This window comes from Gigantopelta aegis, chromosome 1 (genome assembly GCF_016097555.1).
Source record: "Gigantopelta aegis isolate Gae_Host chromosome 1, Gae_host_genome, whole genome shotgun sequence".
Lineage (NCBI taxonomy): Eukaryota > Metazoa > Mollusca > Gastropoda > Neomphalida > Peltospiridae > Gigantopelta > Gigantopelta aegis.
Genome location: NC_054699.1, coordinates 37,834,990 through 37,860,221, shown reverse-complemented (window position 1 = coordinate 37,860,221; position 25,232 = coordinate 37,834,990). Strand labels below are relative to the sequence as shown.

The window sequence follows — 25,232 nt, the reverse complement described above, 5'->3', positions numbered from 1 at the left end:
ACATTTGGTTTATTCCATCATAATATAATGGACAAACACTCCACAGAACAGTTAAGCAGTCACTTGAATCAGATCAATTGAGTCTGTGGTGTATACACAAGTCAAGGTTGTTGCATTCGAATCCCATCGGATATGTCGAAGTGTGGTTGAAAAACCCCAGTGATGAACGAAGTCCTTCTGTTCATTTTTGTAATGTCCTTGTACATTTTCGCTTTCTAAGTTAAAGTTTTTCTGAGTAAATTTTTTTCACAAACACCAAAAAATAGGCCTGACATGTTTATAGTATCACATATACATGTGTTCAGTCTATAAATGATAAAACTATGTTTCCAATTAAAAAGGATTGTTAGTGAAGGAGATCATAAGAGTTAGAATGTCAAGTCCTGGCTTAAGTCATTACCACGAAGTGGTCCGTAAGCTAAAATCATGTCAGCTAACATTGTGTTACCAAATATTGTTGTTTAGCATGCTTGGAAAAATCCAGTGCTGAGACACCTGTAGAAGTGCACCGAATACACAGGGTGGCGAATACGATATGTATCATAGATATAAGGCGGCGAACACACAGGGTGGCGAATATACGATACGTATCGTAGATATAAGATAGTGAACACACGGGGTGGCGAATACGATATGTATCGTAGATATAAGGCAGCGAACACACAGGGTGGCGAATACGATACGTATCGTAGATATAAGGCAGCGAACACACAGGGTGGCGAATACGATACATATCGTAGATATAAGGCAGCGAACACACAGGGTGGCGAATACGATACGTATCGTAGATATACAGCAGCGAACACTCAGGGTGGCGAATACGATACATATCACAGATATAAGGCAGCGAACACACAGGGTGGCGAATACGATACGTATCACAGATATAAGGCAGTGAATACAACTATTTATTCATGAATACAATGCATATAGGCAAAAACATCTCAACAAGCCAATAAAGCCATCAATTACCAAAATTATATCTGTGCATGAATATACATGTGTACACGTGATTGTCCACAGAAAGGTGGTGCGTTTTGTGGGATACGTAGACAATGTACGTTAAATAGTTGAATGTAGCTTAATTGATCATGTAATCCATAATTTATATCACTATTTTATTTGTGACATTAAATTAATTCCACAAATATCAGAGCCATGATCGGGTATTTGGAACAAATTAATATTTTAATACATACACCTTATGACATGTTGACACTGGCTGCATACTGTACTTGTTTCTTTTACAAGTGTTGTCTCGCCATTTTTGTATTTTGGAAATACGCGATGCCTACTATATTTGTAAAGGACGCCTCAGAAAGTTCGAGAAAGCTAAACTCATTTCCATGGGAACACTGCGAAGTCTGAACGGTGAACCAGACTAAACCCTCTACGTATACCCAGTTTTATACTCGCGAAATAGTGGTTGGATTGCAGTCTGTGAATTGTCATGGTGGTTTTAAAAATAATAGGCCTACGTGTCTGCGCTTGACATAAAATAATTGCTGTTGATATTCAATTCTGACAGTGTATGTGACTGGCGAAGCAAAGGCATACGGCATGTAGTTACATTATAATGTTTGTGTGTATTCGGTTCAAGCAGTCACAAATACAACTACAATACAGGTTGCAATTTGGTGCACCGAATATTCGAGTGTATCGTTATACCTCTAGACACCTGGGACTAACCAATTTATCAACCAGACAACTATTACTGTTAGTGTCGTATTAGGCTGCCTGGTTATGTGATATTTTTAAAAAAGTACTGTGAATCGGGATTAAAGTTTCAGGCTACCAATACCATAACATGTTGCTGGGCTACCACATCTTAGATGCTTGGTAGCCCATATTAAAAAGTAAAGAAAATTCAACTCTGTAATTTAGTGCCCTGGTTTTCTGAGAGCTTTGTTTTGCAGATATTTCACAATACCTGTAGGTAACTGTATGCAATACCTGTCATATATATTCGAGCTTATCTCTGTTCACAATGTGATCTTGCAATTTGTCAAGGATTTTGTTTACTTAAAGCACTGTGCTGTCACATTGCATACCTGCAGAGCTAGGCTTTGGTTGGAAACCGGTCTAGATGTAGGTTATTTTCTGTGTTTGAGAGTTGCTCTTGCTGCAGTTATCTGTCAGAAATCTGTACATGTAACTACAGGTACATGTATGTCGCTGCATGTGTGTGGGGTATGTATCTGTATGTATATGTATATATATATATATATATTAATCTGTATACATGTATAATATATTAATTGTTAGTTCATTTCCAAACGCTACCCGTTTACATTTACGTCATTTTGAGAAAAACATGGTTTTGCTGAAAAATTCTATCACATGAAGAACAGTATTAACATGGTGTTCAATGGGCACAGCTAGATTGCTTTTTCTACATTGTACTGTTACTACCATAATTTCAGTGTGTCTTCATGGCTGACTTCAAAATTTGGAAATTGGTGTATATTGTGTTGTGCAAATGAATTCTTTGTATATCTACATACATGTATACATACATGTACACACATGTATGCATGTTTGTGTGTGTTTCTTTCTCATTTTCGGTCTTTGTCTGTGTCTCTCTCTCCTTCCCTCTCTTTCTTTCATCCCCCATCTGTCTCTCTCACTCTCTCACTCTCACTGACTGACTGTATACATGTGGATACCATTGTATATGATGGTGTACATACATGTTCAAAGCATATGTATATTTTATTTCTATATAGGCTTATTCACAGATCTGTATATTAATTTTCAACATAATTAATATATATATCAATTGGCAACAAGGCACAATGAATTCATGTGTTTTCCAGATTTCTTCTGACTGATGTTTAACCTGGCTGACGACAACGCAACACGAGAATGACAGAAGTGTGGATATCTGCAGTGGTTGGCTTGTTGAAGGCGGTGTGTTTCGTGGTCGACGTAGTCTCATATATCCCGTGCTATTTCATCTACCGGCCGGACAAAGTCCTCAAACAGTCAAGACGCACAAAGGTTGGTAGCTCAGGGCTTGAAATAGCAAGTAAAATATTGCCTTTTATTCTTCTAAAAATAGCAGTGACCTTTGACACCAAATAAGTCTGCTCTTGTGTGATATCCTTTTTTGAAATCTGAGTAGCTCCAAAATATTACGTCGACTTTATCTGCGTGGTCCTTAACCATGTGTGCGATGCCATATAACCGTAAATAAAATGTGTTGAGTGCGTTGTTGAATAAAACATTTCCTTCCTTCCTTGACTTATATCTACTGCTAATAAATTGGCGACTTAGCCGACTTTTGGCGAATAAAATGTTCATTTCGCGGGCAAGATTAGTGCTTGCTGTTTAACATTTGTTTAAATGCGTGTGCATACACTTACCGCATGCTGTCTTATTTTCCAAAATACCTATTTTTTCTGTTTTGCTGTTTTAAAAACAATAACGAGATAATATTTTACATGTTGAGCCCTGAAAATGGACGGAAGCATGGGATTCATGTATTTCTATAATATGCCACATTTTGTAGTGTTGCATACTATAGAAATTGCAAAGAACTTTGGCCACTCATGTACATGTATGTTACGCTTGCTATAGGTACAGAACATAATATATGAACATCTGTCATTTATGAACAAATATAGTGGAATTATTTTAACTTCAAATAAATATTTAGGCTCTACACATTTGATTTTAGTGTTGATTGTTTAAGAAAAGACATGCATTTGTGTATGCCAGTGCTAAAACTTGACAATGATCTGCTTGAAACTGTAGGCTGTTCGTGTAGCAGACGGGCAGAGCGTCGCCTATCGGTCTGTGGAGGTTAAAGGTCAGCTCACCACAACTCTGTTCCCAGAATGCCGCACACTGGACGACCTGTTTGAGCGTGCGGTGCGACTGTCGGCGATTGAGCCATGTCTGGGCACCCGTGAGTTGCTGAAGGAGGAAGACGAACTACAGCCCAATGGAAGGGTCTTCAAAAAGGTCTTTATCACTCGTAGTCTTAGTACTCCTTAACCTTTAGATTCTTAGTACTCCTTAACCTTTAGATTCTTAGTACTCCTTAACCTTTAGACTACTGGATTCATTTTTGACAAAAAACACGTCGAGCGGTTACAAGTTTATAACTTTTACTCAAATATATTCACTTAAATGTTTTATAAATACATAAAATAAAGTTCATATTTGAATCCGTAAGTATTATTTTCGTGTTTTTTTGTAATTTTAATGATATTTTAGATCAGTTAATGTTGACTAAAATCAGGCAAAAAATCAAAAAGTCGCATTTACTTACTGTCCAGCTGTCTAGTATTTATGTCCATTATTCCTGATAACAGTAGTTTTCTGACCAGAATAAAAACAAAAACAAACTACGATTCATATCCCAATATTTGGTGATTTTCGTTGTTGGTAAAACGATCAAATTTATTATTAAATTAGCTGTCACAATCAGCTATCGATCCCTGAAAATGACCGCGGCATACTGCTATTGTTGTCAAGCGAAAATACTTTGCCGTAAACCAATTTTTCAACTTCAAATTACAAGTTATTTTCCAAAGAAAAAGAAAACCTAAAGATACAGGAAGCTGGGTTGACTTCTGTTTCCTGTTATACAAGTCTTTCCTGTGAGTGTATACAGTGTACAGTATGTCGACTGGCGTGACGTTGGACGAGATCTCTCGCCTGCAGTAGTCAGAAGGTTAAACTGGCATTACGTTTACTTAGCATTTATATTGTGTGGGGCTGGGAGGTCTACCACAATGTGACCCATTTATCGGCTATGCAGAAATAAATTCAGGTAACCCATTTCCTTTTCCATTATATCCAAGTCAATGGTGAACGAACAAAAAATAGGTAACACAAAATTAGTCTTAAGGTATATTAAAATTCTGAGAGAGAGAGAAAAGATAGAAAATATAATTGGAAAGTCGTGGAATCTGATTGAGAAGAAAGTGTTTACACTTGTTTAAATTCCTTCACAGACACACTGATTTCATATTGCTGTTCTATGTTCTGTTCATATTTGAATAACACACAACTTGTCCATATGTAGCACATTTTTTGTGTTTCAGAATGTCAAAATAACTATACATGTACATGTATGTTAAGGGCCATCCATGGTAACGATTTAAGCCAGGACGTGACATTCTGACTCTTATGATCTCTTTCAGTAAAAATACCTTTTAAATGAAAATTTATGCAGTTTTATCAATTATAGACTCAATACATATAGTAGTATAAGCATGTTGGGCCTAATTTCGTTTTTTGTAAAAAAATTGACTTAGGAAGTGAAAAGTAAAATATGCCAAGATGTTATGAAAATGGACATCACTTTTTTAACACTGCAGTCAATTCCAAAACTCTGCTCTCCTGATAGAATGTTTGCTTATTGAAATACACTGTTTAACACAATATCCAGTCTATTTCAGAATGTCATACAGCACACAGCAAATTGTCATTGTTTGAAATGTGCTTCAGCGTTACGGAAATATTCCTTTCCTTTCCAAATTAGCATAGTTTAAATTGTGCTGAGCTGTCATTAATCAAATCTTCCTTTCCTTTAGAAATAGTCGTAGATTTTTAATGCTAATTGGGTTTTTTAAATAAGTAAAAAAAAAGTTCATGTCTTGGTTGTCTTTTGTACGTTCAGGTTGTACTGGGAGACTACCACTGGCTGACATTTGAGCAGACCTCGGCAAGAGTTTCAAACTTCGGCAGTGGACTCTTGGCACTGGGCCAGAAGCCGAAGAAACATCTGGTGATCTTCGCGGAGACGCGGGCGGAATGGATGATCGCCGCACAGGCTTGTTTCAAGTACAACTTTCCAGGTTCGGCTTAACTTTGCAGCAAAATGTGCTTTTCCCTTTTTTTTAAATCCCTCTTGTGACTCTTAACTTAATAATTTGTTACCTATGGCAAATATGAAATATTCTGCCATAGGTGAAAATGCTCATCTATGGCAATTTTGGGCCTACCCAGAGTATGACAAATATTTTAAAAAGTCACTAGCCACAGGGATAGTGGGTTTGTGAAAACCACTAGCCCACCAAGATAAAGCACTAGCCCAAATTCTTGATCAATTATAACTGGATTTTTAGATAATTTTTGTAACAATACACATTTACGAGTATAACAGTAAAATAAAACAAACACTTAAATCATGTTGTAACTTTCAGTTTTTTGTCGTGTCGTACGTTTGGTCTTTTGTCAAGTGTGATCCATCGTCATTGTCCCGTTTTCGTTTTTGCCCCCCCCCCCCCCCCCCCCCCCCCCCCCCCCCCCCCCCACCCCCACCCACCCGAAAAATAATTGAACATAACGGTGTCATCTAATCCGTTGTTAATTGATGAACAAAAAAGGTATTATCTTGTTTTGGCAGCTGTGACACATTATCCAAACCGCTGCATGTAATAGGCCAAGCCGAGTCATTGCCTGTGCGGTTACCATTAAAGTAAATTGTTTTCCTGATTGCCGATAACCACATGTAAGCGAAGTGTTAAATTAGAAAACAATAGGTAAATAAAACAAACACTGAAATTCAAAGCATGACTGGGTTTTACTTGATTGAGATTAACCTGTCGTCACAATTGGTTATTTCCAAGTTCTTAGCCTAAAACATATGTGCGAGATTAACTACCACGTGATGTGTCCAACCAATCAAAACATGCATGTCATTAGACTTACTTCTTGTGCCAGAAACTTGAAAGGGAAAAGTAAACAATGCATGCTCCAACTGTGACGATGTAGAGATAGCATGTTACAGCAGTTTGCAGACCTAGTTCAAATGGATTATTATTATATACTGATTGCGTTGTTGATATTATTCGATGACCAACGTCACAATCAAATTTATTAAACGAAATTTCAGCCGAGAGAGCAAAAAAAAATAAAAAATAAGATCGAGTAATAAGGAGGGGGGTGGGGGGGGGGGGACTCGGCATTTCTCACTAGCCCGAACTTAAAAACCACTAGCCACGGGCGTCGGGCTAGCAGATTTGTCGAACTCTGCTACTTATGGCAACAAATATTTTTAAAACAATTTTCACTTCAACGGACAGAATTTATTTTATTTTTTTCACTGAAAAACCCCCAGTGTAATAGCCCAAAATATACCCCCTGCCAAACTATACCTGGGGTTAAAGTGGGCTAGCCTGTTTTATACCCCGGGGAATATACCTCTCATAGGCCAGATTATTTATTTATTTATTTTGTATACAGGTTAGTAATACAAAATGAGGGCTAGGGGTATAAAACAGGCTAACAGGCTAGCCTACTTTAACCCCGGGTATAGTTTGGCGGGGGGGGGGGGGGGGGGGTGTATTTTGGACTGTTACACTGGCAAGACAAAATTAAAATCAACAGAAATCAGGATACAATTTTATTTACTTAATTTCTCAATTCTGTCAATCTTTTCATGATAGCAGAATATCATTCTCTATTTTTATTTTGACCGGCCTCGGCGTCGTGGCAGGCCATCGGTCTACAGGCTGGTAGGTTCTGGGTTCGGATCCCAGTCGAGGCATGGGATTTTTAATCCAGATACCGACTCCAAACCCTGAGTGAGTGCTCCGCAAGGCTCAATGGGTAGGTGTAAACCACTTGCACCGACCAGTGATCCATAACTGGTTCAACAAAGGCCATGGTTTGTGCTATCCTGCCTGTGGGAAGCGTAAATAAAAGATCCCTTGCTGCTAATCGGAAAGAGTAGTCCATGTAGTGGCGACAGCGGGTTTCCTCTCAAAATCTGTGTGGTTCTTAACCATATGTCTGACACCATATAACCGTAAATAAAATGTGTTGACTGCATCGTTAAATAAAACACTTCTTTCTTTCTATTTGTATTATTATTTTTAATTTATTATATATTTGTCACCTTTCTTTTCTTCTGTGAATTCCTCTTTATTTCTCCTCTGCATTTTAAACGAATGAACTGCACATTAATCTGATGTTGCTACTGGGATGTTTATCATTTGTATCCTACATGTCTGTTTCAGTTGTTACCCTGTATGCCACCCTGGGACAGGATGCAATAATCCACGGTATCAACGAAACCGAGGCTACGTTTGTTATCACCAGTACAGAATTACTAACAAAGTTTAGTGTAAGTGTTGACTTGTAACTATCAAAGTGTTGATCTCGTAACTATGAAAGTGTTGATCTCGTAACTATGAAAGTGTTGATCTCGTAACCATGTACGTGTTGATCTCATGACTATGAAAGTGTTGATCTGGTAACCATGTACATGTTGATCTCGTAACTATGAAAGTGTTGATCTCGTACCTATGAAAATGTTGATCTCCTAACCGTGTATGTGTTGATCTCGTAACCATGTACGTGTTGATCTCGTAACCATGTACGTGTTGATCTCGTAACCATGTACGTGTTGATCTGGTAACCATGTACGTGTTGATCTCGTAATTATGAAAGTGTTGATCTCGTAACTATGAAAATGTTGATCTCGAACTATGAAAGTGTTGATTTCGTAACTGTGAAAGTGTTGATATTATAACCATGTATGTGTTGATCTCGTAACTATGAAAGTGTTGATCTGGTAACCATGTACATGTTGATCTCGTAACTATGAAAGTGTTGATCTCGTACCTATGAAAATGTTGATCTCTTAACTATGAAAGTATTGATCTGGTAACCATGTACGTGTTGATCTCGTAACTATGAAAGTGTTGATCTGGTAACCATGTATGTGTTGATCTGGTAACCATGTACGTGTTGATCTTGTAATTATGAAAGTGTTGATCTCGTAACTATGAAAATGTTGATCTCATAACTATGAAAGTATTGATCTTGTAGCCATGTATGTGTTGATCTCATAATTATGAAAGTGTTGATCTCGTAACTATGAAAATGTTGATCTTGTAACTATGAAAGTGTTGATCTCGTAGCCATGTACGTGTTGATCTTGTAACTATGGAAGTGTTGATCTGGTAACCATGTATGTGTTGATCTCGTAACTATGAAAGTGTTGATCTGGTAACCATGTACGTGTTGATCTCGTAACTATGAAAGTGTTGATCTCGTACCTATGAAAATGTTGATCTCTTAACTATGAAAGTATTGATCTCGTAACCATGTACTTGTTGATCTCGTAACTATGAAAGTGTTGGCCTGGTAACTATGAAACCGAGGCTACATTTGTCATCACTAGCAAGGAATACTAACAAAGTTGAGGGTAATTGTTGATCCCATAGCTATTAAACACATGCTATTCACATTTCTTAATGTATGGAACGTTTTTTGTGCATTACATAATGTTAGGCATATCTCCCACTTGAAGTGTTTGAATCGTTTCAGGGTATCATGTCAAGAATGCCTGTTGTAGAAAACTTAATTGTGATGAATAATGGTCACAAGCTGTCGACCTTCCCAAACATTCCAAACTCCGTGAAGATCTACGGCATGAACGAAGTCGAAGGGATAGGTGCCAAACCTGAACATAGTAAGTACTAGTGATCCAAACCTGAACATAGTAAGTACTAGTGTGCTGACATAGTAAGTACTATTGTTTCAAACGTGAACATAGTAAGTACTAGTGTGCCAAACCTGAACATAGTAAGTACTAGTGTTTAAAACGTGAACATAGTAAGTACTAGTGTGCTGACATAGTAAGTACTATTGTTTCAAATGTGAACATAGTAAGTACTAGTGATCCAAACCTGAACATAGTAAGTACTAGTGTGCCAAATGTGAACATAGTAAGTAGTAGTGTGCTGACATAGTAAGTAGCAGTGTGCTGACATAGTAAGTAGTAGTGTGCTGACATAGTAAGTAGTAGTGTGCTGACATAGTAAGTAGTAGTGTGCTGACATAGTAAGTAGCAGTGTGCTGACATAGTAAGTAGTAGTGTGCTGACATAGTAAGTAGTAGTGTGCTAACATAGTACAAGTGTGCTAACATAGTACAAGTGTGCTTTGACTAGGAGTCGGGCTTTAAAAAATCCAATGCCCGAACACTCGGGGCTACCCAATTTATCATTTTGCAGCCATTGTTAGTCAGGTATGGAATTTGGGGTTGGGTTTTTTAGGATTCCACCAGAATCTTAAACACAATTTAGTACAGATATTTTGCAGGGGTGCACAAATGTGAAATTGTGATGGTTGTCCGGTGGACAACCAGTAGCTGAAGTTTGGTTGCCCAACATCATTTCTTGGTTGCCCACATATTTCATAGAAATTTTTGTAATATAATTTTGAACTATCATTAAAAGGAAACTGAAATTTAAATTAAAATATTTTTATTATTATCATTTCTTATCAGTTTAGTTTTATTCCTTTTTTAACATTATTTGTCTACACTTGGTCTATCACGGTCAGTTCTACGGGGTTTTCAATTATTAAAACAAAGACAAGCTAATCAATTTGGGAAGGGGTAGTTCAACAATTACCTGACCGACACAAATTGGGCTTTTATATCCCCTCCCTATCACAACATGCTGGGGAACACATGCACACACACGCACAAACAATTGCGCACATACACTTCAAAAAGGGCGCGAACAAACTGTAAAATTATGTAATAATCATTTCAACGGCTGAATCATTCATTTCCAAAGATTGTGACGTACTGTAGCCAACATTATTCAGCACAAATTTTTAATGACTGCTTAACCTCTGTGTAGGAGATCGAACAAATTAAACACGAGTAATATTACAAGATATTGTTTTTAAAAGGATACATAATTCTTAACAAACAACCCCCACCATTCAATAACGCATATAATTCCAATGACGCAAAACGCTGCAGGAATTGCTTAATTGTTGAACAGCTCCTTAGAGTGAGAAAGCGCGGGAATATTCTGTAAAACAATGTACATGTGACAATCACAAGTAGCAGGCCTTCTCTGCATTTTCAGTGATACCAAATCTTTCGTCTCATGTCAAATTGACCCTACTTAGTACTACTAGTTTGTCCCTATCCGGATTATTTCGCCAGCAAATACATATTTTATATTGACAATATTACTGAACCATTTAACAAAAATGCAATTTAATTCATGAAAGTACGAAGAACTTAAAACATAAAAAAACACGTTTTACAAAATGCAGAACTCGTTTTGAAGTAAGAAATATTTGATTATTAATTAAACTAACTAAAGCTTACCAGATGGTGTCTAAAAAAATCACACTCGGTAAGCACAAGTCATCAGTATTGAGATGTGTCAACATGGTTTTTAGGGTAAATAGGAAATATTTTGTAGCGAGAATTGGTAGGAACCAGCTAGTTTGGGGACGAAATATCTGGCATATGGCTTTTCTAAACACCTCCTGTCAAAAGCATGCATGGTGGACGCTGAGTGGATGGCAGCGCGTTAAGGCAGGGATCGAATTTTCCGCTATTCCGCAAATAGTAAATTTCGAAACGGAATAGTAATTAATAGAAACAAATTTTCGTCATGAAAATAAAGCACAGAATACTGAAAATCACCTGCGACTATTCCGCTTACGCTTTTTCTACAGCTACATTTTTTTTGCAGAACAAATCCTTGCGCTATTAAGACCAGTACAAAATAAATGTCTTTTTGATCAAGACTAATGTTTGGAGTAAGTTTGTTTGTAATTCCAGCTGGTACGCAGTAATGCATAGACTGGTTTATAAACAATTGTTCGTTACACAATGTTGTTCAGGGCAACGTAGCACAGTCAGTAAAACTAGTGGTACATTAATAATTGAAAGGATACTACATTTTTAGACGGAATAGTGCTTTTTGAAATTCACTATTCCTTTGGGATAGTGGTAACAAAAATTAAATTTCAACCCCTGTAGGGTGGATATTTATATCGCCTGTCAGTCAAGTTGTCATTGCCGATACTTTTGAATTGCCCCTGACTGTCCGAGTTGCCCGTGACTGTCCGAGTGTCGTGAAGTTTTGTTTTTCATTTTATTTGTTTTATGGGTTTTTTGGTTGCCCGTCGGGCAACTGCTTGATAAATAATGGTTGCCCGCAACATATTTTATGTCCCGGGCGTGTGCACAACCAATTTGTGCACCTCTGTTTTGGGATTCTGTCTCATAATTATTGTGCTTCCGACACAAAATCTGGGATTCACGGAAGCATGTAATTGTACACGTTAAATGGGCAGCCTGATTATTATCGATGTAAGCCTGGTGGGCTACAGTATATTTAATTGTAAAAAAAGAAGGTAAAATATATGAATGTGGATTTGTTGATATTTCAAGCTAGCATGGTAGCCAATTAAAGTGTAAAATATCCAACCTTGGCTGTAGTGTAGCTCGAAGGTAGAACACAGGTAGAGCATGGCACTCACCTGAGGTTCCATGGGTAGCAGGATCGATTACCCTTGATGGAATTCTTGTCATTTTATGTGCCCCATGTCTGGTACATCAAATGGTTGTGGTATGTACTGTTCTATATTGCTTGGTTTAATTTGGGTGGGCGTAACCTATGGCTGCAGCAATTTTTCTCTCTAGATCCTTTTTGAGCAAGTGTCAAGATAACCCAGTGTTAGGCATCAAATAGTGGTAATTTAAAATATGCTACAGAATTGTTAAACAGGCGCTGTTTTTCTTTCCTCTTTACCAAGTGTCGAAATAATCATGTTGGCATCAGATAGCCATTGTTTAAAATAATTGTCAAACAAACATTCCTTTCATTTTTTCTCTACCAAGTAAAGAAAGAACCATATATTAGGCATCAAATAGCTGTACTTTAAAGGTGCTAATATGTTGTTAATACACACTTAATTGCTGTAAAAAATAATTGAAAAATAATATTCATTTTAGACTGATGACAGATTGTAGAATTATCATATTATACTACTCAAAAGAATTTAAGGGTCAAAAATTTATAACCAAATAAGTTTCAGAGTTTATTAGATTGATGATGTAAACTACACCAAAAATTTAATTTATTGTTCCATATTTACAAAAAACCACAAATAAACGTCACTGTATACAAGAAAGTCATATGACATGCTGTCAAAGTTGAAGGTTGTCAAACATGGATTTTACACATTAGAACATTTGTTTAATAGTGTGTGAATCCACCCCTGGCGCGAATACACTCGACACATCGTTGCCTCATGCTGTTGATCAGACGTCTGAAGAACTCTTGGGGAATGGCCTGCCACTCTGCCATAAGAAGTTGACCCAGATCATGAAGGTTGGCCGGAGGGGCATGGTTATCCCGAACTCTCCTGCCTAATTCGTCCCAGGCGTGCTCTATTGGGGCCAAGTCAGGCGAATATGCTGGCCAATCCATCCTGGCGATACCTTGTTGTCTGAGAAAGTCCGTTACCACCCTGGCGCGGTGGGGTCTGGCATTGTCATCCTGCAGAACTGCCCCGCCGCCAATCTGCTGAAGGCCTGGGAGAACCAATGGCCGGATAATCTCATTCAGATAGCGGATTCCATTCAGATTGCCATCCACCACATAGAGGGGGGTCCTGTGGTGGATAGAGATGCCGCCCCACACCATGACGCTGCCACCACCGAACCGGTGACGTTGTCAAACGTTAACGTCAGCGAAGCGCTCCCCAGGACGTCTGTAGACACGAACCCGACCGTCGTTGAACTGGAGACTAAACCTGGACTCATCAGTGAACATCACTCGACCCTACTGAACACGTTGCCACCACAGATGAAGCGTGCACCAGTGACGTCTGGCCGTTCTGAAGAGTAGGAGTGGTGGTCGAACAGCCTGGCGACGGCAGCGTAGATTATTGGCTCTCAGACGATTGCGTATGGTTTGATCAGACACTCGAGTTCCAGTCGCAGTCTGCAGATTGTCACGTAATCGGCGTGCAGTGGTTGTGCGTTGACGTAGAGCCATATTGGTGATGTAGTGGTCCTCTCTATTTGTAGTGCTTCGGGGTCTTCCCGAACATGGACGATTTCGAACAGAATTCGTTGCTTGGTACCGTTGCCACAGTCGGCCAACGACACTCTGACTGACACCAAGTCTCAGAGCAACATTTCTTTGCGTATTACCATCCTGAAGCCAAGCAATAGCCCTTCCTCGATCTTCGATAGTCAGTTGACGTCGTACCATTGTCGAATTTGGAGTGTGCACCATACACGAACGCAAGCTCCAATTATACGGAAATTCAGCATTTGGAACATGGAATACACATGCAAAGCGTGCAAATGAAGCGCTTTGTGAAACAGCAAGTTATGGGCACTTAGCAGACCTTTCGCTTTCGCCCTAATTTACGTGCAAATGTAAGCATGTTTTCGCCATTAGAACTAGTCGACAGTGTCAATGACAGTGGATTTTAATTCATTTATAGGTTGCTTAGACCCACTTTCGTCAAAATGGAACAATACCATGCGTGACATTATGGTCTAGCTAATATAATTGACATTCAGAAAATAATGTCGAAAATATCGTCTGACCCTTAAATTCTTTTGAGTAGTATATTATGTTGCATTTTATTGACAGTGATTGTGGTTGCTCTGTGTCAGTGCTTAATTTTTTTTTTCAACAGATCACTTATTACTGGGAATATGTCAAAAAGTAAATACTGCCTCTTGCCCGACCTTAATATTAATTCTGAAAATAAGCAATTCAGTTATAAGTTGCTTTAACAACTCTTCCAAAACATCTCTGGTATCAAGGGTTGCTAAAATAATAATATCACTTGCCCCCAGAGCCGACTTCAGCAAGACTGAGCAGGAAAACTTTGCTAGACTGGTTTATGTCCTTCACGTTAAACCAAATCACCACATCGGGCACCAGTCGGGCAGTGTGTGAATGTTAGAACCACTCACTGTCACTGAATCCAGGGAAGGCATACATGTATGCCTTAAGCTAAGTTATTTGTCAAACATGAACATTTCATTTGCCACAAACAATTTAAAATTTTAATTTCTGTCTGTATGAAATCATTCTTTCATGTATTGTTTTGATTTTAGTCAGTGCTGCCGTGCCGAAGCCAGAGACTCTCTGGGAGATACCTTCGTTCATAATTCACAACACATTCAGTTATGTGTGTGCATCTCCATCAAACTCCTGATCAATTGGTAAAACATTCAGTAATGTGTGTGTGTCTCCATCAAACTCCTGATCAATTGGTAAAACATTCAGTAATGTGTGTGCCTCTCCATCAAACTCCTGATCAATTGGTAAAACATTCAGTAATGTTTGTGTCTCTCCATCAAACTCCGGATCAATTGGTAAAGCATTCAGTAATGTACGTGTGTCTCCATCAAACTCCTGATCAATTGGTAAAACATTCAGTAATGTGTGTGCCTCTCCATCAAACACCTGATCAATTGGTAAAATATTCAGTAATGTGTGTGTCTCCATCAAACTCCTCACACAGTACAGTCTCGTGTATCTCACCGGTACTCTTCTTCATGTTTTGTTTTGATTTCAGTCAATGCTGCGGTGACGAAGCCGAAGCCTGAAGACATCGCTTTGGTCATGTACACCAGCGGATCAACAGGACTGGCGAAAGGTAACGCATCGTCGCATAGCGGCCTTTTCTTAGACCACGATGTCGTCACGTTCAATTGATCAGTTATCATCGTAAATCGATCAGTTTCGCTCTACCAATGTGATGGTAGATTATTATAATCTATAATCGATTGTGTGGGAAAATGTTAACTGCAATTGTCCCTCCAGTTTAGATGATACAACTGGTGTAAATGTGCTGAGGTTTGGGTTTGTTTCCATGTGTACCTGAAGAAAAAAGATATTAAAACGTTATTAAAGGTAACTGCCATTTGTAGGTTGAATATGAGAAGAGGTGCATGGTCCTTACATTCATTTTTATTTCAACTTATTTTTATGCTTATATCCAATTACGATACAAGCACGCTGTCCTGGGCACAAACCTCAGCTATCTGGGCTGTCTGTCCAAGACAGTGGGTTAGTGGTTAGTGAGAGAAGAGAGAAGAGGGTGTAGGCTAGTGGCTCTGGTGGGAGCCGGTATCGGGCTGAGAACCCTGTACCTACCAGCCTTATGTCTGCTTAACCACGACACCACTGAGTGGTGGTCCTTTCATTTCAAGTCCTACTTATGTTCATAAAATTAATTCTAACTGATTGTAACTGATGATAGATGATAATATTCTGACCGATTCGTACATGACTAGAATGATAACAACAGCTGATTATGGCTATTAGGACGTGTAAGAGCCATACATAGGTCATAGCGAGGAGGGGATCATGCACATTGTCAGTAGTCAAGGGAGTTAACTCTTGGTCATTTTGTTTTCACTTGAGGCCAAAAGTGCTTTTTATGTTTGATTTTTAATAATTTATTTAATAATTGAAATAGTTTTTATTGGAAATAGGGAAATAAAACCAGTAAAGACTTTGCAAAACAAATTGTCTGGTTTTATCAATACTTCATTGCAAAGTTAATGTTTAAGAAAAAGACTTAGCATATCTGCATAACAGTCACATAGGATCAAAGGATTTTCAATAATTTTTATAAAACTGAAGTAGCCTTTAGTGGAAATAAAAACATACGTATGTGTCATCTCCTGATATTTGACCACGATTTTGCAAAAATGAAAAGATTTGTCTGGTTTTAATGTTAAGTTATATTAAAGTTAACGTTCAACTACATGAAGATGTCATGTTTGTTATATTAAAGTTAACGTTTAACTACATGAACACATCGAGTTTGTTATATTAAAGTTTACGTTTAACTACATGAAGACGTCGTGTTTGTTATATTAAAGTTAACGTTTAACTACATGAAGACATCGAGTTTGTTATATTAAAGTTAACATTTAACGACATGTCGTGTTTGTTATATTAAAGTTAACGTTTAACATCGAGTTTGACATAACGTCGTCGTGTTTGTTATATTAAAGTTAACGTTTAACTACATGAAGACGTCGTGTTTGTTATATTAAAGTTAACGTTTAACTACATGAAGACGTCGTTATTGTTATTTAAAGTTAACGTTTAACGAAGATGTCATGAAGATATATCGTTAACTCCATAACTACATGAAGACGTCGTGTTTGTTATATTAAAGTTAACATTTCGTGTTTGTTAACTACACATGAAGACGTGTTTGTTATCGAGTCGTGTTTGTTATATTAAAGTTAACGTTTAACTACATGAAGACGTCGTGTTTGTTATATTAAAGTTAATGTTTAACTACATGAAGACGTCGTGTTTGACTTTCAGGTGTCCTCATCACTCACGCCAACTTGATGGCGGGGATGTCTGGTCAGTGTGAACGAATTCAAAATCTCAGGTAGCCTCACGTTTTTTAAAACTTCATTCATGGTTTGTTCACCAGACAGTTGTTTCTACTGAGGGGGCGGGATTTAGCTCAGTCGGTTGAGTGCTCGGTTGAGTGCTCGCTTGAGGTGCTTGCGTCGCAAGATCAACCCACCTCGGTGGATCCATTCAACTGATTGTTTTTATATCTCATTCCTACCAGTGCACCACAACTGGTCAACGGCCTTGGTACATGTATTTGCTTTCCTGTCTGCGAAAAAGTGCATATAAAAGATCCCTTGTTGCCTTAGAAAACATGGAGCTGGTTTCCTCTGATGACTATGTGTCAGAATTACCAAATGTTTGACATCCAATAGCCGATGATTAATGAACTAATGTACTCCAGTGGTGTCGTTAAACAAAACAAATGTTTTGTTTGTTTGTTTCTACTGCAGGTTCTAATCTATGTTTGGATTAATAGAAGTGACCTCTCCTTTCCCGGAAGGAACGGGGAGACATTTTGTAAAAATGGTGGATGTGAACATTAATCCATACAGTTTTGGGGGTTTGACAAAATCCACTAGCCCTCATGTCTGGCTAATGTGACTGTTTGGTGTGTGTGTTGGTGAAGATCATCAGCACTAACACACAGATCACCAGTCTGTGCCGACTAGTGATTTTCTCTTTCATTTATCAAACACTTGTTTTGTTGTGTAAACATTTCTTTAACGTAACCTGACCACTAACCAAAGAAACAAAAAAAGAAGTTTGACACCACTAGAGCACATTGATTAATTGATCATCGGCTATTGGATGTGAAACATTTGGTAATTATATGACTCATACTCATCAGAGGAAACCCACTACATTTTTCCTAATTCAGCCATGGATCTTTTATGTGCACTTTCTTACTGACAGGAAAGCACATACCACGATCTTTGACCACTTGTGGTGCACTGGTTGGAACGAGAGAAAACCCCCAATTAATTGAACTGATTCACCGAGGTGGTTTGATCTTGCAACGCAAGCACCTCAGGCAACCACTCAGCCGACTGAGCTAACTTCCCCCCCCCCCCCCCTTCCCCCACCCCCCAAAGAACCAATGTGGGATAGAGTGTGACAAATGAGCACCTCCCTGATGTATTTTAGAGAATTGTGGAATTAAAATATAACCGAATCTTGAGCTAAATAGCAGATGAAATAATCGTACATGAATCTGTATCTTGAATAATGACCTGCTATTTTTGGGTGGTTTTAGCAGGTGCATTAATTTTCTAATTCGCCTGCTACGTCTAATAAATGCACTGCTTTTCGCAGGCCAATTGTTTGAGCCCTGGACTGTAAATAACAATGTGTTGACCGTATCATTAAATAATACATTTGTTTGTTTCTTTCCCTTCTTTTCTCTCTCGTTCCTGAATTGTTAATCTCTAAATGTGAAAGGCAATTTTAACAGCGGACTTGTGATTTCAGATCGCCTGATATCTACATCGGCTATCTTCCTCTGGCTCACGTCCTGGAACTAAGTGCAGGTGAGTGATTCACATTAAAATATTTATACAGTCTGTGTTTGTTAATGTCTGTAGCTTCATGTAGCACACACAAAGAGTGCTCATTGTTAAGTTTCAAACAATTACTCTTGTCATTTTGTCATCAGTAATTGGTTGTAATTGGATTGCATCAACCCAGGTGTCGGAAAACTGTGAGAATGAACCATTCGAACAAGTAATCACATACACAGAATAGTTTAGTGTAACCTATTTTTCTTTTACTCATTAACTTTAGGACATCGTTTACTTGGAAATAACTGGTTATAGAGAAAACAAAATACACGTAGATTGCATAAATTTATTTTTGTTTGAACCCTAAATGGGTTAAGCCAATTTTCAAATCTCAGATTCCTGCAACCAGTCAATGTTCAGTTATGTGATTGGTTCGTATTCATATGAAGTTAGGATCACAGGCCCCTGATTTCACTGAAGTATGTGATTGGTTAGTATTTATATGAAGTGACGGCAACATGTAGTTTTAATTATCTGCCCTTGTTTCATAGATCTTGTGTGTTGGTAACATGTAGTTTTAATTATCTGCCCTTGTTTCAGAGATCTCGTGTTTTGGTAACATGTAGTATTAATTATCTGCCCTTGTTTCAGAGATCTTGTGTGGTGGTAACATGTAGTTTTAATTATCTGTCCTTGTTTCAGAGATCTCGTGTGTTGGTGACATGTAGTTTTAATTATCTGCCCTTGTTTCGAAGATCTCTCTTGTTTATGAAATGTAGTTTTAATTATCTGCCCTTGTTTCAGAGATCTTGTGTGTTGGTAACATGTAGTTTTAATTATCTGCCCTTGTTTCAGAGATCTCGTGTGACGGCAACATGTAGTTTTAATTATCTGCCCTTGTTTCAGAGATCTTGTGTGTTGGTAACATGTAGTTTTAATTATCTGCCCTTGTTTCAGAGATCTGGTGTGTTGGTAACATGTAGTTTTAATTATCTGCCCTTGTTTCAGAGATCTCGTGTGTTGGTGACATGTAGTTTTAATTATCTGCCCTTGTTTCAGAGATCTTGTGTGTTGGTAACGTAGTTTTAATTATCTGCCCTTGTTTCAGAGATCTCGTGTGTTGGTAACATGTAGTTTTAATTATCTGCCCTTGTTTCAGAGATCTCGTGTGTTGGTAACATGTAGTTTTAATTATCTGCCCTTGTTTCAGAGATCTGGTGTGTTGGTAACGTAGTTTTAATTATCTGCCCTTGTTTCAGAGATTGGTGTGTTGGTAACATGTAGTTTTAATTATCTGCCCTTGTTTCAGAGATCTCGTGTGTTGGTAACGTAGTTTTAATTATCTGCCCTTGTTTCAGAGATCTGGTTTGTTGGTAACATGTAGTATTAATTATCTGCCCTTGTTTCAGAGATCTGGTGTGTTGGTGACATGTAGTTTTAATTATCTGCCCTTGTTTCGAAGATCTCTCTTGTTGGTGAAATGTAGTTTTAATTATCTGCCCTTGTTTCGAAGATCTCTCTTGTTGGTGAAATGTAGTTTTAATTATCTGCCCTTGTTTCGAAGATCTCTCTTGTTGGTGAAATGTGGTTCTGATTGTCTGCCCTTGTTTCGAAGATCTCTCTTGTTGGTGAAATGTAGTTCTGATTGTCTGCCCTTGTTTCAGAGAGGGGGTGAGATTAGCCCAGTGGTAAAGTGCTTGCTTGATGTGCGGTCGGTTTGGGATCGATCCCCGTCAGTGTGCTCATTGGGCTATTTCTCGCTCCAGCCACTGCATCACGACTGGTATATCAAATGCTGTGGTATGTACTATCCTGTCTATGGGATGGTGCATATAAAAGATCCCTTGGTGCTAATCGTAAAGAGTAGCCCATGAAGTGGTGACAGCAGGTTTCCTCCCTCAATATTTGTGTGGTCCTTCACCATATGTCCGACGCCATATAACCGTAAATAAAATGTGTTGAGTGCGTCATTAAATAAAACATTTCCTTATTTCAGAGATCTCGTGTGTTGCTCACGGTGTGTGTATTGGATATTCGTCTCCACTCACCCTAACGGACCAGGTACGTTATTACTTCATTATTACCCATATCAGCAGGGAGGTGGCGGCAGTGGTTTTGTAATCTTTAGGAAAGATTGCTTTTCATGACATCATGTTTAAGAGTTTTAGTGCTGCAACCTCAAGATGTACAAAGAGGGGACTGTAGGTTTCGTCTCCATCCGTCCATCCGTCTGTCCCACACATAGTTTTCTGGACTTTTCTTTTCACATTGCCTCAAGATATTCAGCTAACATTTTGTGTATAGCTTTATCATGTACTGTTATAAACTTTCATAGCAATTTACCCATTATTCACAGAGTTGTGGCCCTTGAGTTTAGGATATACAAAAATTTGTTGTGCTTGGTAGGTGACAAATTGCTTTAGCAGTACTCTCAGAATGCTTATTCATTTGGAAGTGTGGTGATGGTGTCATAGTTTGTTTCAGTAATTCCACTCCTAACCTGTATCCTACAACAGTTATATGCTAAAAGATTTATGGTATGCACTGTCTTGTTTATGGGAAATGCATCTAAAAGATCCCATGCTGGGGTCTTTTGGTGACAGTACTCTTTCTCTCTATCACACAAAATAGTTGTAGTTAAAAATTCTCGTCCGTGGTCTCATTGTCCTGTTTCTCGATCCAGCCAGTGCTTCACAACTGGTCTAACAAAGGTTGTAGTATGTACTATCCTGTATGGGATAGCTTATATAAAACATCCCTTGCTGCTAATCGAAAAGTGTAGCCCATGGAGTGGTTGCAGCAGGTTTCCTCTCTAATTATATTGTGCTTCTTAACCATGTGTCCAATGTCATTATAATTAAAATGTAATGAGTGCATTGTTTAATAAAACAGATATTTCTTTTTTTCTGTGGTTTAAAAATGTACTGGGTTGTCATTAAACAACATTTATTTCATTTATTTCAGTCGAGTAAGATCAAGCGAGGGAGTAAAGGCGATGTGTCGGTCCTCCGACCAACCCTGATGGCAGCTGTGCCGGTAAGTGCTGACATGCTCTGCAAAATGTTTAGCACAGTCCTTGATAAAATGTTATGTTTTGCACACATCTATTGATTAACGCAGACTCAATAGTCGTCTTGGCGTTAATCGTTAGGTGTGCGCTGGGAAAAGATGTGACAGTCGTGTTGGCATTAATTGGTAGGTGTGTGCAGGGAAAAGATGTAACAGTTGTGTTAGCATTAGTCGGTAGGTGTGTGCAGGGAAAAGATGTGACAGTCGTGTTGGCGTTAATCGGTTGATGTGTGCAGGGAAAAGATGTGACAGTCGTGTTGGCGTTAATTGGTAGGTGTGTACAGAGAAAAGATGTGACAGTCATGTTGGCGTTAATCGGTAGGTGTGTGCAGGGAAAAGATGCGACACTCGTGTTGGCGTTAATCGGTAGGTGTGTGCAGGGAAAAGATGCGACAGTTGTGTTGGCGTTAATCGGTAGGTGTGTGCTGGGAAAAGATGTGACAGTCGTGTTGGCATTAATCGGTTGATGTGTGCAGGGAAAAGATGTGACAGTCGTGTTGGCGTTAATCGGTTGATGTGTGCAGGGAAAAGATGTGACAGTCGTGTTGGCGTTAATTGGTAGGTGTGTGCAGAGAAAAGATGTGACAGTCATGTTGGCGTTAATCGGTAGGTGTGTGCAGGGAAAAGATGCGACACTCGTGTTGGCATTAATCGGTAGGTGTGTGCAGGGAAAAGATGTAACAGTTGTGTTAGCATTAGTCGGAAGGTGTGTGCAGGGAAAAGATGTAACAGTTCTGTTAGCATTAGTCGGTAGGTGTGTGCAGGGAAAAGATGTGACAGTCGTGTTGGCGTTAATCGGTTGATGTGTGCAGGGAAAAGATGTGACAGTCGTGTTGGCGTTAATTGGTAGGTGTGTACAGAGAAAAGATGTGACAGTCATGTTGGCGTTAATCGGTAGGTGTGTGCAGGGAAAAGATGCGACACTCGTGTTGGCGTTAATCGGTAGGTGTGTGCAGGGAAAAGATGTAACAGTTGTGTTAGCATTAGTCGGAAGGTTTGTGCAGGGAAAAGATGTAACAGTTGTGTTAGCATTAGTCGGTAGGTGTGTGCAGGGAAAAGATGTGACAGTCGTGTTGGCGTTAATCGGTTGATGTGTGCAGGGAAAAGATGTGACAGTCGTGTTGGCGTTAATTGGTAGGTGTGTGCAGAGAAAAGATGTGACAGTCATGTTGGCGTTAATCGGTAGGTGTGTGCAGGGAAAAGATGCGACACTCGTGTTGGCATTAATCGGTAGGTGTGTGCAGGGAAAAGATGTAACAGTTGTGTTAGCATTAGTCGGAAGGTGTGTGCAGGGAAAAGATGTAACAGTTCTGTTAGCATTAGTCGGTAGGTGTGTGCAGGGAAAAGATGTGACAGTCGTGTTGGCGTTAATCGGTTGATGTGTGCAGGGAAAAGATGTGACAGTCGTGTTGGCGTTAATTGGTAGGTGTGTACAGAGAAAAGATGTGACAGTCATGTTGGCGTTAATCGGTAGGTGTGTGCAGGGAAAAGATGCGACACTCGTGTTGGCGTTAATCGGTAGGTGTGTGCAGGGAAAAGATGCGACAGTTGTGTTGGCGTTAATCGGTAGGTGTGTGCTGGGAAAAGATGTGACAGTCGTGTTGGCATTAATCGGTAGGTGTGTGCAGGGAAAAGATGCGACAGTCGTGTTAGTGTCAATCAGTAGGTGTGTGCAGGGAAAAGATGCGACAGTCGTGTTAGCATTAATCGGTAGGTGTGTGCTGGGAAAAGATGCGACGGTCGTGTTGGCGTTAATCATTAGGTGTGTGCTGGGAAAAGATGCGACAGTCGAGTTGGCGTTAATCATTAGGTGTGTGCTGGGAAAAGATGCGACGGTCGTGTTGGCGTTAATCATTAGGTGTGTGCTGGGAAAAGATGCGACGGTCGTGTTGGCGTTAATCATTAGGTGTGTGCTGGGAAAAGATGCGACGGTCGTGTTGGCGTTAATCATTAGGTGTGTGCTGGGAAAAGATGCGACAGTCGAGTTGGCGTTAATCATTAGGTGTGTGCTGGGAAAAGATGCGACGGTCGTGTTGGCGTTAATCATTAGGTGTGTGCTGGGAAAAGATGCGACGGTCGTGTTGGCGTTAATCATTAGGTGTGTGCTGGGAAAAGATGCGACGGTCGTGTTGGCGTTAATCATTAGGTGTGTGCTGGGAAAAGATGCGACGGTCGTGTTGGCGTTAATCATTAGGTGTGTGCTGGGAAAAGATGCGACGGTCGTGTTGGCGTTAATCATTAGGTGTGTGCTGGGAAAAGATGTGACGGTCGTGTTGGCGTTAATCATTAGGTGTGTGCAGGGAAAAGATGCGACGGTCGTGTTGGCGTTAATTGGTAGGTGTGCTGGGACTGTCAAAACAGAGTTATGTCCCTTGATTTTGGAGGAAAGTTTGTGTGGACTGGTATAGGGCATGTATTGTTTTAGTAGTGCAGTACTCTCAGAATGCTTGTTAAATGTGAGATAATGAGTGCTTATGGTTTGGAAACCAATGGTGAGCAATAAACTGTTCTCCTTAAATTATGTAGCAGAGCATTTACTCTGTGTCAAATTTACAGTAATTTTGAGTAAAATATATTAGTAGTATCAGCATATGTTGAAGCAAGCATTTTTTTCACGTGCACAGAAATTGTTTTGAATGTGCTAGTGTCAAACCATAAGGTCTGGAGGTAATTACATAATTTTTTAACATCTGTGATTTAGAGCTGGGCGGTTTTGAAATTTCAGGTTCGGTATAGGTATTTTGGGGGTGATTTTAACTCTGTATTGGTACAGTATTTGGTATTAATATAATACAGATATCGAGCGTTATTTTCGGTATACTCTGCTTTAAATGCATGTTCAAGTGAAGCCTCAGCCGCTAATTTCATACAAATAAAATTAAATTCCATACACATGGCCCTCGTCTCTCTTCTTTCAGCTATTTTGCGTTCGTCAGATATATTATTAGTTATTTACTAAATGGAAGATAACATTTTTCAATACCAAAATATCTGCATTTTTAAATTTGCTCGGTAGTGTAAATTGTTATTGACATGATACCGATATCGAACGGTATATACGATATACCACCCAGCTGTACTTTGATTATGACTCAAGTTTCTTTTCCTTGTCTACCTGCAGGTGATCATGGACAGGATTTACAAAGGGGTCATGGACAAGGTTAACAGCGGAGGCGCGTTCGGAAAAGCTTTCTTCGAGTTTGCCTACGAGTACAAGAAGAAGAAACTAATAGGCGGTTATGATACCCCGCTCCTCAACAAGTATGTGACACTTTACTGAAGACAGGTCTGCTAGTTGTTTGAGCTTCAGTTCCCGTCCCGTGATCTCTTAACATCAAACACTGACAGTCTTTAGGCTTTGAAATGTCTTCAGTTCCCGTCCCGTGATCTCTAACGTCAAACACCGACGGTCTGTAGGCTGTGACATGTCTTCAGTTCCCGTCCCGTGATCTCTAACGTCAAACACCGACGGTCTGTAGGCTGTGACATGTCTTCAGTTCCCGTCCCGTGATCTCTAACGT

At 39.2% G+C, this 25,232-nt stretch overlaps 1 protein-coding gene across 1 annotated transcript in view; it reads left to right on the top strand.

Moving 5' to 3' along the window:
* LOC121374671 (long-chain-fatty-acid--CoA ligase 4-like) overlaps positions 1–25,232 on the top strand; it is a 52,648-nt gene that overhangs the window by 8,988 nt on the left and 18,428 nt on the right. Inside the window, exons 2-12 of the mRNA XM_041501783.1 lie at positions 2,817–3,000; positions 3,757–3,966; positions 5,633–5,810; positions 7,977–8,083; positions 9,292–9,436; positions 15,333–15,413; positions 17,105–17,174; positions 18,614–18,672; positions 20,639–20,703; positions 21,607–21,678; positions 24,833–24,972. Coding sequence (XP_041357717.1) covers positions 2,866–3,000; positions 3,757–3,966; positions 5,633–5,810; positions 7,977–8,083; positions 9,292–9,436; positions 15,333–15,413; positions 17,105–17,174; positions 18,614–18,672; positions 20,639–20,703; positions 21,607–21,678; positions 24,833–24,972 — 1,262 coding nt within the window. The 5' untranslated portion in view covers positions 2,817–2,865. The remainder of the gene's footprint in view (positions 1–2,816; positions 3,001–3,756; positions 3,967–5,632; positions 5,811–7,976; positions 8,084–9,291; positions 9,437–15,332; positions 15,414–17,104; positions 17,175–18,613; positions 18,673–20,638; positions 20,704–21,606; positions 21,679–24,832; positions 24,973–25,232) is intronic.